We start from the raw sequence: 18,857 nt of genomic DNA on the forward strand, positions 1-18,857 counted from the left end.
AGTCCAGTCTGAGAAAATTAGAGGTGGTAGGAGGCTTAGCTATCACTTAGTCCAACTCTCTCATTTTACAGATGAGAAGACAGAGAAGAGAAAGTAAATTGTTCGCCTAGATCTTCCAGCACTACGTTGAAAAAAGTAGTGAGTGGTCGGGACTTCCCTGGTGGCGCAGTGGTTGAGAATCCGCCTGCCAATGCAGGGGACACAGGTTCGAGCCCTGGTCCGGGAAGATCCCACATGCTGAGGAGCAACTAAGCCCGTGTGCCACAACTACTGAGCCTGCACTCTAGAGCCCATGAGACACAACTACTGAGCCCACGTGCCACAACTACTGAAGCCCGCATGCCTAGGGCCTGAGCTCTGCAACAAGAGAAGCCACTGCAATGAGAAGCCTGCGCACCGCAACAAAGAGTAGCCCCTGCTCGCTGCAACTAGAGAAAGCCCGCGTGCAGCAACGAAGACCCAATGCAGCCAAAAATAAATAAACGAATTAATTAATTAATTTTTAAAAAGTAGTGAGTGGTCATCTAACTTGTTTTCTAGATATGTTCATTTGTGTTATATTCCACATATAAGTGATATCATATGGTATTTGTCTTTCTCTTCTGACTTAGTGTGGTAATCTCTAGGTCCATTCATGTTGCTGCAAATGGCAATATTTCATTCTTTGTTATGGCTGAGTAATATTCCATTGTGTATATATATATACCACATCTTCTTAAGCCAGTTGTCTGTTGATGGGCACTTGGGTTGCTTCCACATCTTGGCTATTGTAAATAGTGCTGCTATGAACATTGGAGTGCATGTATCTTTTCAAATTAGTGTTTTTGTTTTTTCCAGATATGTACCCAGGAGTGGAATTGCTGGATCGTATGGTAGTTCTATTTTTAGTTTTTTTGAGGAACCTCCATATTGTTTTCCATAGTGGCTGCACCAATTTACATTCCCACCAACAGTGTTCAAAGGTTCACTTTTCTCCACATCCTCTCCAACATTTGTTATTTGTAGACTTTTTGATGATAGTCATTCTGACAGGTGTGAGGTGATATCTCATTGTGGTTTTGATTTGCATATCTCTAATAGTTAGCAGTGTTGGACATCTTTTCATGTGCCTGTTAGTCAGCTGTATGTCTTCTTTGGAGAAATGTCTATTCAGGTCTTCTGACCAGTTTTCAATTGGGTTGCTTGTTTTTTTGATATTGAGTTGTATAAGCTGTTTGTATATTTTGGATATTAACACCTTTTTGGTCACATCATTTGCAAATATTTTCTCCCATCACATAGATTGTCTTTTTGCTTTGTTTATGGTTTCTTCTGCTGTGCAGCAGCTTTTAAGTTTAATTAGGTCCCATATGTTTATTTTTGCTTTTTTTTCTTTTGCCTTAGGACTGATCCAAGAAAATATTGCTATGATTTATGTTAACGAGTGTTTTGCCCATGTTCACTTCTAGGAGTTTTATGGTTTCATGTCTTACATTTAGGTCTTTAAAGCATTTTGAGTCTATCTTTGTATATGGTGTGAGGGAATGTATTAATCTCATTGTTTACATATAGCTGTCCAGTTTTGGTATCAGGATAATACTGGTCTCAGAATGAGTTAGGAAGTGTTCTCTTGTTTTTTAGAAGAATATGTAAAGGATTGTTAATTCTTTAAACATTTAGTAGAATTTGGCAATGATGCCATCTGGGCCTGGACTTTTCTTTGTGGAAAGTTTTTAATTACTAACTCAATCTCTTTACTTGTCAAAGGTCTATTTGCAGCATTTCTATTTCTTGTTGAGTCAGATTTGGTATTTTGTGTCTTCCTAGGAATTTGCCCATTTCATCTAAGTTATCTAATTTGTTATACAAATTATAAAAGTTACACAAATGTTCATAATATTCATAATATTTATTTATAATGCTTTTTATTTCTGTAAGGTTGGTAGTTACATCCCATTTCTGATTCTAGTAATTTGATTCTTCTTCCTCTTCTCCCTTCTCCCCTTCCTCCCCTTCCTCCTCCTCCCCTCCCCCTTCCCCTCCCCCTTCTCCTCCCTTTCATCTTCTTCTTCCTCTTCTTCTTCTCCCTCTTTTTCTTTTTCTACTTCTTCTCAATCTAGCTTGCTTTGATTTCATTGGTTTGCTCTATTGCTTTTCTATTCTCTATTTCATTTATTTCCACTTTAGCCTTTATTTCCTTACTTCTGCTTGCTTTGGATTTATTTTGCTCTTCTTTTTCTAGTTTCTTAAGGTGAAAAGTTATTGATTTGAAAGCAAAACTAGGGAGACAAGGATCAGTGGTTGCCAGAGATTAGGAGAGAGGGAGGGATGAATAGGTGGAGCACAGAGGATTTTTAGGGCAGTGAAACTATCCTATATGATACTATAATGGTGGATACATGACAATTACCTATTTGTCAAAATCCATATAATGTACAACACTGAGAGCTAACTCTAATGTAAACTATGGACTTTAGGGGATAAAGATGTATCAGTGTAGGTTCACCAGTTATAACAAATGGACCACTCTGGTGTGGGTTGTTGATAGTGGGGAAGGCTGTGTGTATGTGGGAGCAGGGGCTATATGGGAAATCTGTGTACCTTCTGCTCATTTTGCTGTGAAATGAAAACTGCTCTAAAAATAAAGACTATTAAAAAAATCACAAATAATTTTTAAAAAACCAGTAAGCAAAAAACCTCACAACCTAAGGGCCAATGTCTCTACCCTAGGTCTGCAGTCTTGCCCTGCAAGATCCCTCTTTGATGACCCAGAATGTGATGGGTAACAGGACATTCAAACCTGCTACTGCTACTATCTCTATTACTTTCCCCCAGTGAATGCTGATACAGTTATTGTTATTATATAATGTATGCTACCAGATTATTCACCTAATTTCTCCCATGCTTGATTAATCACTTAGAAATATTCTTTTTACTTTCTAAATTGAGGGAGTGGTTGGAGTTTCTTCTAATTAAATTGCCTTATGATCAAAGAATGCTGTTTGTATGTTATTGAGTTTGTTAAGATTTGCTTCGTGGTCTAATATGTAGTCATTAGGTACTTGAAAAGAATGTGTATTCTCTACCAGTTGAATGCAGAAATCTACATACTTTCATTAAATCAAGCCTATTAACTGTACAGTTAAAATCTCTACCCATACAAAATTTTTATTCATTTGACCTATGGATAAAATCATCTATTATGATTATGTATTTGTTAAGTTTCCCCAAGAGTTTTGTTAATTTTTACTTCATATATTTTGGGACTATGTTAAATGTATACAAATTCAGAACTATTATATCTTTCAGGTTAAACGTTCCCTTTATCCTTGTCTAATATACTTTTACTTCCAACAAAATGTTTTGCCTTAAAGTTTAATTTAATAGATATTAATATAACTATGCCAGCTTCCCTCCTATTTAAAAAAAAGGTTGATTTGAGATCTTATTCTTTAAATATAGGCTTTTTCAGCTATAGATTTCTTTCTAAGCACTGATTTAGCCTCATCCCATAAGTTTTGGTATATTGTGTTTTTGTTTTCATTCATCTTCGCATATTTCCTAATTTTCCGTCTGCTTTCTTCTTTATTGGTTATTTAGGAGTGTGCTTTTTAATATCCATATATTTGTGAATTTCCTGAATTTTCTTCTACTATTGATTTCTATTTTCATTCCATTGTGTTTGGAGAACATGCTTTATATGATTTTAACGCTGTTAAATTGATTATTTTATGGCTTCAAATGTCTTTTATTCAAAACATTTCCAATGTTCATTATTAAGTTTTAAGCTTTTCTGTACAAAGGTCTTAATTTTCTTAGTTAATTCCTAGATACTTTATATTTTTCATTGAGAGGTACTTATCTTATGTGTTTATTATTGGTTTTTTTAAAAAATTAATTAATTAATTAATTTATTTTTGGCTGTGTTGGATCTTCGTTTCTGTGCGAGGGCCTTCTCCAGTTGTGGCGAGCGGGGGCCACTCTTCATCGTGGTGCGCAGGCCTCTCACTGTCGCGGCCTCTTGTTGCGGAGCACAGGCTCCAGACGCGCAGGCTCAGTAGTTGTGGCTCACGGGCCCAGTTGCTCCACGGCATGTGGGATCCTCCCAGACCAGGGCTTGAACCCGTGTCCCCTGCATCGGCAGGCAGACTCTCAACCACTGCGCCACCAGGGAATCCCCTATTATTGGTTTTGAGAAGTGCCATTAATTTTGTTCATTAATCATATAGCTGGAAAATTAGCTTAACTGTCATTCTAAAAGTTTGTTGGCAATGTAAGTTTATAAATCTGCTGCCATTAAAAGTGGATGACCCCTAAATGCTACTGACCTTTTAAAAAGTCAAAGATAGTTTTGGGAAGAGGGAATTTTGGAGTCTCATTGGCCATCGAAGGGACTAGGAAGGCCTCTCCAGGGAGAGTTGTGGTGCTGATTGTGTAGTACTAGCTATACTTGTGGGAAACTCCTAGTTTTTACAACATTTCCATGGAAATCAAAGTAACACTGAGCCAGATATTTGAGTTAAAAGCAGACAAAGGAAAGAGCATGTACAAGATGCAAGAAGATCCTTTTTCAATACTGTCTGATATTTATTAGTACTTTGATCAGCGACATACAAAGTGTACCATACTGAAGGGGTTCTGGAATTCCAGGCTGTTTCTTAGACTGTAGGCTGCAAAGCTCCAGCTTGTCATACTGAAGCAGGTTTGCCCGGGAGATAAACCTACAGCTGGATCAGCAAAGAGGCTAAGAGAGGAATTCTATTCTAACTGGGCCTTGTTGGTGAGAGATAATGATACAGAGAGTGGAAAGAAGAGCTGGCTATCTCATCCTCAGCAGGAAAACTGTACAGTTCCATGATTTGTGCTATGTCATAGGCATCAGAGTACAAAGCAGGAACTGAGGCCACTAGCCTCTCCAACTGAGGATCTTGCATTTGGACATCACTTGTAGCAATCTCAGTGATTATAGAGTCCCCTGCCCAATGGAAAGGGTCTAAGGGCTGAGGTGAGTGGGAGCTATAGGAATCTGAAACTGCAGGGAGAAAAGAATGAGGACTGGTTGATGCTGTGGGCACATTTTTGGCTGGAAGGACCTGGTTCGGTGGCTTTAGTGATTGCTGCTCTTGTTGCCACTGCTGCTTCCTCTTTTTGAACCACCGATTCCTGAACCAAATCTGGGAGTGGGGGAAGAGAGGAGATTATGGTCTGTTACTGGAGAAGGAGTTTGAGGCTTCTCCCGGGTGAAAAAAGTCAGGTTATAACCCTCATGTTCTCTCCAGATCACTATGATACTGAGTTCTGAGAGAGCAGAGGTAGGTATGAATGGAGTCAATAGGAACAATGAGGGATCAAGGCTGGGCCCCAGAGGAAAAAGAAAGAAAAAAAAGGAGGGTATATCTCAGAGGTTGTGTTGGGGGTTCAGAGAAAGGGTCCTAAACTCTAGAGAAGAGAAGGAAGTTCAGGGATGTAGGGAGAGGTGGAGAATTTGAACTAAGGGATTTTCAAGGATTATTTTAGAAGGCCTCTTCAGTGAGCAATATTCTAACAAAAATTTGGGGCCTTAGCAGACTCAGATGTTGGAGGAGTTACTTGTCTGTTGGTAATGTTGTGAATAAATAATTGCAGGGTTTTGCTAGAGAACTTCCTAAGTAAGAAGTCTGTCTGAATGAGAGTCATTTCTCTAATTTGAGCTCTTTCGTACCTCTGGAGTTCTAATTCCAGTTATACTATGTATTATCTCTGTGACCCAGTCACTTGGCTCCCAAAACTCACTTTTCCTCATCTTTTAAACTGGATGATAATAAAGCCAACATATACAATGTGCCCAGCTCAGTACTAGCACACAGTAGGTACTCAATAAATGAAGTGTTACTACTATTGTGTTACAGAGGGAATTTCCAGGCTGAATAGTAGAATGTAATTTGGATGGGGGCTCAAAGCACACCTCAGAGGATCAGACAGACCTTTACTGTTGACGCCGGTAGGTTGAGTTTTAAAGCAAGTTCTCTCTGGAGGTTTTTATCTGGAAACATGTTGCAGCTAAACAGAGCCTCCAACTCTTCATGCTGTGTGTGTGTGAATGAGGTGCGTTCGTGAGGCTTCTTCCATTTTGCTGTAGAGCAGAGATGGAGAGGAGGTGGTTACACTAACACAATCCCCTTCCCACTCAAATCCCCAAAATACCACAACTGTGAATTTCCCATGTCTTCCCCCCAAGCAGGCTTGGAATCTAGGAGATAAAGATCCCAGGTGTTGACTCTAGGAGGCTGAGCCCTGTGTAACATCACTCTGTCCTCTGTTTTCTGAAATTTAGTTTGTCCCTGCTAGGAAATGTTACCTCTTCAATTTTCTCTGTACCCAGTCTGTCTACCCTGCCTAAGCTCAGGACAGTGGACAGTGGTTACCCTTGTCTTCTTTTCCATATTTTGTTTCTTTTAGAAACTGGGAAAAAAACCTCATGTCCCCACGCCTGAATATATAACACACTCTTCAAAATGGGTTTCCTCTTCTCATTTATTTATTCAGGAACCTAGTCTATCTCATCTAGAAAATGGGCTTTTTCTTCTCCAGGCTTTCTGAAGCTCTATTCGCTCCTCTGAGAAAAGGTTCATAAGAAATGAGACATAACTAAATATGTGGAGACAACTGAAAAATTATGGAATATTTTTTAAAATGGCAATGGAGAGAAAAAGGAAATTTTCTAAGAAAATACAATTACCAAAATTTGCTGAAAAACAACTGCAGACACTGAATGGACTAATAACCATTAAAAAAACAAGTAAGTTATAGAATTCAAGGCAATGTTGTGCTAATTCTCCTGCTATATACCCATTTCAGTATAAGGAAGAAGAGTTTTCACTTGGGCCTCACTTCTGTATTTGAAGTCCCTAACACCAACACTAAAATCAGACAAGAATAAACACTATCAACAAAACTAATGCCACTTATGAACATACACAGAAATAACTTTTACAAATATATTTAATATAATCACATATTTAAATGTACATATTCCTAAACTTATAGTATCTAATTTATTTTTGAAGTTCATATGTATTTGAAATCAAATATATAAAATATTAATTTATAATTATTGATTTTTTTCTACTCACATTTTACAAAAGTATTCTATTCAAACTGTTTGCATTTACCTTAAATAGCCATATCTTCATCAACACACTCTGAGCCTCTTCTTTTTTTTTTTTTTTTTTTGGCCATGCCACACAGCACTTGGGATCTTAGTTCCCCGACCAGGGGTCAAACCCTTGCCCCCTGCAGTGGAAGCACGGAGTCTTAACCACTGGACAGCCAGGGAAGTCTGTCCTATTCTTTTAATTAAATAGTGTAGTTTTACCAGACATATAACCTTTACTTTGAAATAAGTTTTTTGTGATACAGCACTTTTGGAATATGTTTATGAAATGCTGTTACTAGGAATTTTGTTTTAAGTTACAAGAAACATATAATATTAAGATAACTCTTTTGCCCCCACATTCATCCTGTAGGGGTGCATTTGCGATCTCTACAACTTACTAGTTACCATATTGCTTTAAAACAAGACAATTTTTTATTCATGTATTTGTGTTAAGTCATGTATGGAAATAGTACAAATTTGAAACCATCTTTGTTCCCCAGCCACCCAATTACTCTCTAGAGCTCTTCTGTATAGTATAGTAGCCACTACCCAACATGGCTATCAAACACAAAAATGTGACTAGTTCCACCAAGTACTGAATTTTTAATTTTATTGAATTTTAATTAATTTAACTTTAAACACTGGTATTCAATCCAGTTATTGGGAAGCTTTTTAATATGCTTAGAACAACTTGCATATGTGAATCTACTCTTTCACCTGTAAATTTTATGAACTCTAAATGCAGAGTAAGTATTTCTGATGAAAATTTAGCATTTAGATTGAGATATGCTGGTAAGTGTAAATTATTCACTGGATTTCAAAGTCTTGATATGAACCAAAGAATGTTGGGACTTCCCTTGTGGTCCAGTGGTTGAGACTCCGCACTTCCACTGTAGGTGGCACAGCGTGGGTTCAACCCCTGGTCGGGGAACTAAGATGCTGCATGCGCCACGGTGAGGCCAAAATAAAATAAAAATTAAATTAAAAAAGAATGTAACTATCTCATTGGACTGTATATTGTCTGTTTAGCAGAAAGATGTTACAAGTTAAGATGTTAAATCCTATATGATATACACAATGTCTGATTTAATTATGTATTAAAAATAAAGGTAAAGGCTTTAAATTTATTATCTATTTGTGTATTAAACACAACATATAAAAGTAAATTAGATAAAAAGCTCACAGGTGATAAAAAAGAAGAAAAAGACTAACCTTTGTGTATGTATTTACCTTTTTACATACTCTTAAATTATTATCAGCTTGCTTCTGTGTTTATTTGTAATATTATCCCTTTTAGTACTAAGGCTATAACAATTTTTTGCCTCAAAGATTTATGCCTATATCTTGGTGTAAGAACCAGACTGTTCTGGCACCTCCTTTCTTGTGTTTATCAAATGGATCTTGGAGCTGCTGATTGTCTGTGGCTTCCCACTTATCTGTGCACAAAGATGCAGAAGGAAGACAGCAGGGAATCATCAGGGCTTAAGAAGATGAGAACCCCCCAAACATCAACAGGTATACACTGGAAAGTTCACCAGACCATTCTGAGAAAAGTTATTTGTGAAAAGATGCTTTTAGACATACAAAAGTTGAAATAATCCATTACCAGCAGACCTAAACTATAGGATATGTTAAAGATCATCCTTCAGGCAGAAGGAAAACATCATATATCTGAAAGGATTTGCATCTGGAATATATAATAAACTCTTGTATCTTAAAAATAAGAAGGCATATATTCCAATTAAAAATCCTTTAAACCTAATTAATAGATTTGAGTAAGCTTTTCACCAAAGAAGATATATAAATGAAGATGTGGAAGAGTGTGGAGAAATTGGAACTTTCATACAGCAATTGGAAATTACAAGTGGGACTGTTAAATGATATAGCCACTTTGAAAAACCATCTGGCAATTTCTTCCTAGGAATCTACCCAAGGGAATAAGAACATTTATCTATGCAAAGATGTATACCCAACTATTCATAGCAGCATTGTTCATTATTGCCTAGTTGGTAACAATCTAAATCTCCTTATTGAATGAATACACCAACTTTTTGTATTCCTACAATGCAATACCATTCAGCAATAAAAGTAATGGATTACTGATACATTTTATACAACATGAATGAACATCAAAAACACGATGCTAAATGAGATGTATACTTGCTAAGATTGAATGATAGACCCATGAAATTATACTATTCTGTTGTGGTTTTGTTTTTTTGTTTTTTGGCCACTCCATGAGGCTTGTGGGATCTCAGTTCCCCTACCAGGGACTGAACCTGGGCCACAGCAGTGAAAGCACTGAATCCTAACCACTAGACCACCGGGGAACTCCCCTCTTTTTTGTTTATATTTTAAATTTTCTATATAATAAAAAGTTGAAATAAGTAAATAAAATGTAATCTTCAGCAATTATTTTTTCCAAAAGGAGAGGGATTAACCCTGAGATGGAACTGTTATGAGCAGGAACTATGTTTGTTAAGATAAGTGGCTAGAAGTGGAGTGGAGATTCAGTAATCTCTGAATCATTTATGTTTAATAGTAGAAATTTTACTTATCAACTGTACTTTTCTAGAAATGTGATCATGAACAGTTTAAACTCTTCACCTCAGTTTCATCAAGCATAAAAAGGGACTGCTATGACACATGCACCACAATGTCCATAGCAGCATTATTTACAATTGCCAATATATGGAAGCAACCTAAGTGTCCATCAACAGATGAATGGATAAAGAAGATGTGGTACATATATACAATGGAATACTACTCAGCCATAAAAAATAATGAAACAATGCCATTTGCAGCAACATGAATGCAACTAAAGATTATCATACTAAATGGAGTCAGACAGAGAAAGACAAATGCTGTATGATATCACTTATATGTGAAATCTAAAAAATACAACAAACTAGGGAATATAACAAAAAAGAAGCAGACTCACAGATATAGAGAACAAACTAGTGGTTACCAGTGCAGGGGGAAGGGTATTATAAGGGTGATGGAGTGGGAGGTACAAACTATTGTGTGTAAGATAGGCTACAAAAATGTATTATACAACATGGGGACTATAGACAATGTTGTAATAACTGTAAATGGAGTGTAACCTTTAAAAATTTCATAAACAATTAAAAATTAAAAAAAATGGGGCAGCAGAACTTAAAAAAAAAAAGAAAGACATTGACTTTACTATCTGTTTGAAGGAAATGTCCAGACTTTTCACGTCTTGTTATACATTTCCTATACTGTTTACACAGGGAACAGTGTTTATAGTTGTATGTACAGCGGGAGTCTGCAACAAGAAGTATATATTTTCAAATAATATTTTAATGATTTAACAATTTTTGTAAATCATTTTCAGGCAGCTGTAGATTCTCACTGCAAATCCCTTGCTTGCTCGTGCATGAGTGTATTTACAATACAAAATATTACAGGTTTCGTATTTTTGCCCATTAGTGATTGTTTCACATGTGTAATGCTTTGGTTGCAATAATCCATTAAATGGTGGACAAGTTAAATGGTGGACAAGTAATGTGAATGGGAAGTAATTTTAAATCATGTGTAATTGGTCACAAGGCCTAAGCTGCAGTAACTGTTGCCTTTTTTGTTTTGTGTGTGTTAACCTTTGGCTGTAAAGATGGTGTATCTATCCAATAGGGAGCCATAGTTATTTACACTGACCAACCTAATGTTACAACTACTCTGAGATGGCCAAATATAAATTAAAAGCCTTAATTAAAGAGTGCAATGTTGTATTTTAAAAATATTGGGAAGAGAAATTATTTAAAGATATCTGAGAAATTTTTTAAAAAGAAAACAGAATAGGCTGGACTGCCAGCTAACAAAACGTACTCTAAATTGGTAACATATGGAATGCTACAGTATTAGTTTAAAAAAAGGCAAAAAAAAAAAAAAAAAGGCTAACTTAGCACTAGACTAGAATATAGAAAAACCAACAAACAAACAAACACTATCAGATATGGAAAGATGGCATTTCTAGTTAGTAGGAATAGAAGTGGCCATTAGTGTACAAGAAATTAAATTACACTCTAGCTGACAAAATTCAAAAGCAATTCCAGATATATTCGATAGCTAATTTTTAAAAGTTTATATCGAAATAATAAAGGAAAAAAAACCTTAAATGGATAAAATAAATTGCATCAGAGTTGAGAACTTTTGTTATGGAAATGAAACAGAAAAGACTCATTATCCCTTTAATAAAGAATTTGCACCAAAACAATGAGAAAGACATTCACAAAAAGATAGACAAGATGAAAAGACAGAGGGCTATGTACCAGATGAAGAAACAAGATAAAACCCCAGAAAAACAAATAAATGAACTGGAGATAGGAAACCTTCCAGAAAAAGAATTCAGAATAATGATAGTGAAGATGATCCAGGACCTTTGAAAAAGAATGGAGGCAAAGATCGAGAAGATGCAAGAAATGTTTAACAAAGACCTAGAAGAATTAAAGAACAAACAAACAGAGATGAACAATACAATAACTGAAATGAAAAATACACTAGAAGGAATCAATAGCAGAATAACTGAGGCAGAAGAAAGGATAAGTGATCTGGAAGACAGAATGGTGTAATTCACTGCCACGAAACAGAATAAAGAAAAAAGAATGAAAAGAAATGTAGACAGCCTAAGAGACCTCTGGCACAACATTAAATGCAACAACATTCACATTATAGGGGTCCCAGAAGGAGAAGAGAGAGAGAAAGGACCCGAGAAAATATTTGAAGAGATTATAGTTGAAAACTTCCCTGACATGGGAAAGGAAATAGCCACCCAAGTCCAGGAAGTGCAGAGTCCCATACAGGATAAACCCAAGAAGAAACATGCCGAGACACATAGTAATCAAATTGACAAAAATTAAAGACAGAGAAAAATTATTGAAAGCAACAAGGGCAAAACGACATATAACATACAAGGGAACTCCCATAAGGTTAACAGCTGATTTCTCAGCAGAAACTCTACAAGCCAGAAGGGAGTGGCATGATATATTTAAAGTGATGAAAGGGAAGAACCTACAACCAAGATTACTCTACCCAGCAAGGATCTCATTCAGATTCAAGGGAGAAATCAAAAGCTTTATAGACAAGCAAAAGCTAAGAGAATTCAGCACCACCAAACCAGCTCTACAACAAATGCTAAAGGAACTTCTCTAGGTGGGAAACACAAGAGAAGAAAAGGACCTACAAAAACAAACCCATAACAATGAAGAAAATGGTAATAGGAACATACATATTGATAATTACCTTAAACGTGAATGGATTAAATGCTCCAACCAATAGACACAGGCTCGCTGAATGGATAAAAAAACAAGACCCATATATATGCTGTCTACAAGAGACCCACTTCAGACCTAGGGACACATACAGACTGAAAGTGAGGGGATGGAAAAAGATATTCATGCAAATGGAAATCAAAAGAAAGCTGGAGTAACAATACTCATATCAGATAAAATAGACTTTAAAATAAAGAATGTTACAAGAGACAAGGAAGGACACTACATAATGATCAAGGGATCAATCCAAGAAGAAGATATAACAATTATAAATATATATGCACCCAACATAGGAGCACCTCAATACATAAGGCAACTGCTAACAGCTATAAAAGAGGAAATTGACAGTAACACAATAATAGTGGGAGACTTTAACACCTCACTTACACCAATGGACAGATCCTCCAGACAGAAAATTAATAAGGAAACACAAGCTTTAAATGTCACGATAGAACAGATAGATTTAATTGATATTTATAGGACATTCCATCCAAAAACAGCAGATTACACTTTCTTCTCAAGTGCACACGGAACATTCTCCAGGAGAGATCACATCTTGGGTCACAAATCAGGCCTTGGTAAATTTAAGAAAATTGAAATGATATCAAGCATCTTTTCCGACCACAAAGCTTTGAGATTAGAAATAAATTATAGGCAGAAAAATGTAAAAAACACAAACACATGGAGGCTAAGCAATACGTTACTAAACAACCAAGAGACCACTGAAGAAATCAAAGAGAAAATCAAAAAATACCTAGAGAAAAATTACAATGAAAACACGACGATCCAAAACCTGTGGGATGCAGCAAAAGCAGTTCTAAGAAGGAAGTTTATTGCAATTCAAGCCTACCTCAAGAAACAAGAAAAACCTCAAATAAACAATCTAACCTTACACCTAAAGGAACTAGAGAAAGAAGAACAAACAAAACCCAAAGTTAGTAGAAGGAAAGAAAGCATAAAGATCAGAGCAGAAATAAATGAAATAGAAACAAAGAAAATAGCAAAGATCAATAAAACTAAAATCTGGTTCTTTGAGAAGGTAAACAAAATTGATAAACATTTAGCCAGAATCATCAAGAGAAAGAGGGAGAGGACTCAGATCAATAAAATTAGAAATGAAAAAGGAGAAGTTACAACGGACACTGCAGAAATACAAAGCATCCTAAGAGACTACTACAAGCAACTGTGCCAATAAAATGGACAACCTGGAAGGAATGGACAAATTCTTAGAAAGGTATAATCTTCCAAGACTGAAATAGGAAGAAATAGAAAATATGAACAGACCAATCACAAGTAATGAAACTGTGATTAAAAATCTTCCAGCAAACAAAAGTCCAGGACCAGATGGCTTCACAAGTGAATTCTATCAAACATTTAGAGAAGAGCTAACACCCATCCTTCTGAAACTCTTCCAAAAAATTGCAGAGGAAGGAACACTTCTAACTCATTCTATGAGGCCACAATCACCCTGATACCAAAGCTAGACAAAGATACTACAAAAAAAGAAAATAACAGACCAATATCACTGATGAATATAGATGGTTGTGGGATGAATTGGGAGATTGGGAATGACATATATACACTAATATGTATAAAATAGATAACTAATTAGAACCTGCTGTATAAAAAATAAAATTAAATTAAAAAATTTAAAAAAAAAGAATGAAGGTGAAATGATGACATTCTCAGATTAAGAGAAACTATGAGATCTATGGCCATTAGTCCTGTTCTATAGAAATGTTAAAGAAAGTTCTTCATGCTAAAGGGAAAATTGGAACTTTAGGAATGAAGAGGCACAGAAATAGTAAATATCTGGTTAAATATAATAATAGTAATAATAATAATAATATTTGGAGATGTTTTCCATGTGTTAGACACCTAAGTGCTTCATATACGTGATTCATTTAATTCTCAACAAACACATGGGGAGAAGTACAATTGTTAGCATCCTCTTATAAATGAAGGGAAGTTAAGTTCTTAAAGTCTGGGTAGCTAGAGTAGCTTAACTGGGAATCAGGTCTTACTAACTCCTGTGTGCAAATCTAAGCCCCTGCCCACTTCCTCAGGAGGGGCATTTGAGGGTCTACAGCTAAAACTGGCATATTAAACAAAGAAGCATAGGTTTCATCTGAACTTGGGTATTTTCCCAGATCAGGGCTATGGAAAGCACAAGACAGAATTGCCACCAGGGGTACTGCACTTACTCAGCAAGTATTTATTTCCTGCCTTCTACAGCCAGTGCTTATCTCTGTCTGGTGATTCTGCAGTGAACAAAAAACACAAAAACTGCTGCTCGGATGGAGCTTCTAATGATGAATAGTCTAATGAGGGTTTTCAAAGAAGTCCAGGCTAGCACAAACCGGGAAAGTATGGGAGCTCTGCAAAGCAGACAACAACCTTCAGTAATAAGGAGTCTCACATTTACTCCCTGACTTTCATAAGGCAATCAGACCTTCCCTCTGTTCTAAATTTACAACCCTCTGTCCTCAATTTACAACCCTCTGTCACCTCCCTCTAATGGGGATGGAGCTGAGTGATCTGCATCCTTAATCTTGCTCCTTTGGTCTTTTAAACCCTTTTTGACCACTTAAACCCCACATTCTGGAGCCCTCCCCTTCTATCCCTCCCCTCCCCCTGCTTACCTGTCATGACTGCCCATTTTCAAGCCCTCTTGATGTGTCTCTCTGGAAATGCAGTTCCTTCAGTGTGCCCTCATGGTGAAACACCCTGTATTTAAACATAATTTTTGATACCATCAGACCCTTGCACCACCCAGACACACCCCTAATGTCACACCCTTCATTCATTCAATCATTTATTTATTCAATAAAAATATGCTTAGAGACTAAATAACTGTTGCTGGAAATAGAGTCATTATTCTCTTTATACTCAAACTCCCTACCTTTGACCAACCCTTTATGCTGGCTCCTGTGTCCTTTTGATACCACCACCTCTTTACTTTTACTCTTGCATTATTTAAAGTTATAGGTCTGTCTCTTTAAAACAGCAGTCCAATTGGAGAATTTTAACATGGATTAAATCCACTTATGTTTGATAGGATAATGATTAGTAATCTATGAGGACTGATTTCTACTTCCTTATCTTTGTGCTTTGTGTTTTTTCTTTTTTTCACTTTTCCTGCCTTCTGTTGGAATGGTTGCACTGTATTCCCTCCCCCTCTCCCACAATGGTGTGTAAGTTATATGCAAGATTTAATTACCATTAATTTTTTCACATACATACTTGCCTTTAAAAATTCAAACATTAATCTGTTTCTCTATATGTCTTCCAAATAATAAAATGCTCCTTGAATTTTTAACAGTGAATTCTCCATCTTCAGTCTTTTGTGTTACTTTTGTCTAGTATTTTGCCTCTTTTAAAAAAATTTTATTGTAGTTGATTTACATTGTTTTGTTAATTTCTTCTGTACAGCAAAGTGACTCAGTTATCAAACTTGCTTTTATGCCCCTAAAAGTCATCATTGTTATTTTGTCATAAATATTTATTTAGATGTAACCATAGGTTTATCAAGTTCTTTGGTCATCACTGTTTTTTTTCATCCTTCTTTTTCCTCTTGGCACAGTTTTATTCTTTCTGAAGTAGCATCATTAGTAGCTCTTTTAGTGATGGCCCATTAATTGTAAACATTTTAAGACTTTCTTTGCCTGAAAATATATTGATTACATTGTCAATCTTGCATAATAAGTTAGATGAGTATAGAGCTCATTTGAGACATCTGCTGACAGTCAAACTTTTATTCCTTTATAGGTAATCTTTCTCTACTCTCTAGTTGCTTTTAAAAGATTTGTGCTTTGTCCATAGTGTCTAGGTAAGATTTCTATTTATCCTGTCCACATCTCACTATATGTCTTCAATCTAAACTTTCTTGAGTTTTTTCAATTATGGACATTTTTGAGCGATTAATTCTTTGAACATTGCCTTTCTTTGATTATCTTTACTAGCTTCTTCTAGAATTTCCATTAGATTTATATTAGACCTTCTCATTCTATTCTTAATATTTTTTAACTGCTGTCATCTCCTTAACTGTCTGAGCTCTAGTTTGTTTAGCCATAATGCTATATATTTTATCACTCTGGCTAATGCTTTTTGTTGAACTTTAGTTTTGTTTTCTCTGTGGTGCTTTGCCCCCCGCCCCTGCCACCATCTTCCTCAAAATGACCGAAGGCTTACTCATTCATCCATCTGTTTGTTCTTTCATTTATTCACTCATTACTTATTTTTCCCCTCAAATCTATTAATTTATAATTGACATAATAACATATTAGTTTCAGGTATAAACATAATGATTCAATATTTGTAAATATTGTGAAGTGATCACCACAATAAATCTAGTTAACATCCATCACCATACATAGTTACAAATTTTTTTTTCTTGTGTTGAGAACTTTTAAGATTTACTCCCTTAGCAAGTTTCAAATATGCAATATGGTATTATTAACTACAGTCATATGCTGTACATTATTCATCACTTATTTATTGAATGACTACTGGGTGACAAACACTATTCTGGCATTGGGTGGGGGAAGTCAATTAGGACTTTAATAGACTTGACTTCTGCTTCAAATCATAGTAGAAATCATTGGATTGTTGGACTGTGCTTCTCTAGACTGGGGAGGAGACTCTGATCCTGGCCCTTTCCACTCCTCCCATCAGCTAGCCAGAGGGCATAGACTAAGCCATAGATCCAGAAACAAAAGACTAGATTCACACCCTGCAGCCTACCAAAGAAGGAAGATGGAAAGTACCATGTGACAAAAGAAATGTATCCAAAGTAAAGCAAGAGTATAAAGCAATAGACAATAGGAAAGAAAAGATTTAGGCATTAAAGAATCAACACAGGAAATGAGATAATGATCGACAGGTGTTCCAGAAAGAGAGGACACAGTACAGAAAACTCACAATTTATCCCAACATCTCTCTCAGAATCTCTCTTATTCCCTCTCAGTACATCATTCTCTTTTTCAGTATCTCTCAGTTATGTACGTCTATCAATTTCCATTTTTCCTCTCATTCTCTTTGTACTCCTTACCTTATATCCATTCAGTACCTAAAAATTCAGCTTAACTACAATTTGCTTAACATTTATTTTATATACATTATTTATCATGCTCTGTGTTGTGTGCTGAGTTCTAGGGACACAGTGACAAGCAAGAATTAAAATGTTTCTGCCCAGAAAGAATTTGTTATCTAGCGATTTGATTGGCTAATAAGCACATGGAAAGATAATTAAAAGGAAATGCCATTTGATATAGGAATGAAATAATTTTTCCTTTTCCTTTTTTCCTTCTTCTGTTTAAAATATGAATATAACTCAGGGTTCATGGTGCAGGGATAAGCTCTGGCACTTTTATTCACTTGGGAAGAATGTTAATTTCTTTGATCTTTTAGGAACTATTTTAGGTTACTGTCATTGAAATTTTAAATATTTTAAAATATATGACACAGAAATGTCATATAAACTTTTAGCCCATTGTTTATATTTAAAAGAACTTATAAAAATATGTAAAAGATGTTGTAAGAAACAAACTATACAATGATATTCATTATGTTTTATTGTCAAAACTTTAGAGTAAACCTAAGTATCTATCAATAGAATAGATAAATTGTGGTACATTTATTATATGAATTACTCTCTCAATAAAAATGAATTTGGAAAACCTACCTTAAAGTACAATAAATTAATATATCTATATTTCTTTATCTCCTACAACTGAATGCAAGTCTCTTGTATGTAATATTTTGTTTATTGCTGTATCCCCAGAGCCAAGCCCTTGATTTGGAACAAAGTTAAAAAAACAGTTATTTTATGAGTGATTACATGGATGGATGACAGATACATGAGTTAATAGGTACTGATTGGGAAGAGTCTCTTGGAACTTTTTAACAAGAAAATATACTTATAAGCAAAAGGACCAATAAAGAAAAAAAGAGAGAAAGAAGCAAACTGTTAACAGGGATTATTTTAAGAGATAGGAATTCCACTGAATATTCACTTTCTTCATCATATTTTCATTTTTTACAATAATGAGAAAAAATGAAAGTTAAAAGAAAAAATCTCATTTGCTGAACCCTTTCTCCATCTCTCTGCCATTTTCCAGCCTGCCTGGTTCTACTCTGGGTTTACCTCGAGTGGATCCAGAGCAGGGGCCGTCCCAGCTCTCCCTTAGGCAGCTCCTCCTTCCTTTTCTCCATCCCCTTTCTTGGCTGGGTGAAAATGCAGATTCTTCCTTTTCAGATAGAGGCCAGTCTATGAAAAGGCAGGGCTATAGGGTTGTCCTGTAGCACTGAGAGGAAGAGCATGTGCTGGGTGATGATGCCATCTAGGATGATGGCAAAGGTTTCCAGCCTCAAAAGTGAGCAAGGAGAAAACTGTTTGCAGGGGTGGAAACACATGGTGTGTGTGTGGAGGAAAATTGTCTGGAAGGAGCAGT

General features: G+C 35.9%; 2 protein-coding genes across 3 annotated transcripts in view; one reads left to right on the forward strand and one right to left on the reverse strand.

The window, feature by feature from the left end:
• The window catches only part of HCLS1 (hematopoietic cell-specific Lyn substrate 1), a 48,687-nt gene extending 48,177 nt beyond the window's left edge, over nucleotides 1-510 (forward strand). For both annotated transcript variants that reach the window (XR_009502924.1, XR_009502923.1), the window contains one exon: nucleotides 72-510. The gene's annotated coding sequence lies outside the window, so the exon portion shown is untranslated. The remainder of the gene's footprint in view (nucleotides 1-71) is intronic.
• Nucleotides 511-4,581: 4,071 nt separating this feature from the next.
• On the reverse strand, nucleotides 4,582-18,621 carry ARGFX (arginine-fifty homeobox). Its single transcript, XM_059919982.1, is given in 5 exon segments — nucleotides 4,582-4,739; nucleotides 4,742-5,153; nucleotides 5,943-6,091; nucleotides 15,048-15,132; nucleotides 18,551-18,621. Coding segments are annotated over 4 exon segments (726 nt in total). The 5' UTR covers nucleotides 15,055-15,132; nucleotides 18,551-18,621.
• Between the last annotated feature and the right edge of the window lie 236 nt (nucleotides 18,622-18,857).

The sequence above is a fragment of the Balaenoptera ricei genome, chromosome 4 (assembly GCF_028023285.1).
Source record: "Balaenoptera ricei isolate mBalRic1 chromosome 4, mBalRic1.hap2, whole genome shotgun sequence".
Taxonomy (NCBI): domain Eukaryota; kingdom Metazoa; phylum Chordata; class Mammalia; order Artiodactyla; family Balaenopteridae; genus Balaenoptera; species Balaenoptera ricei.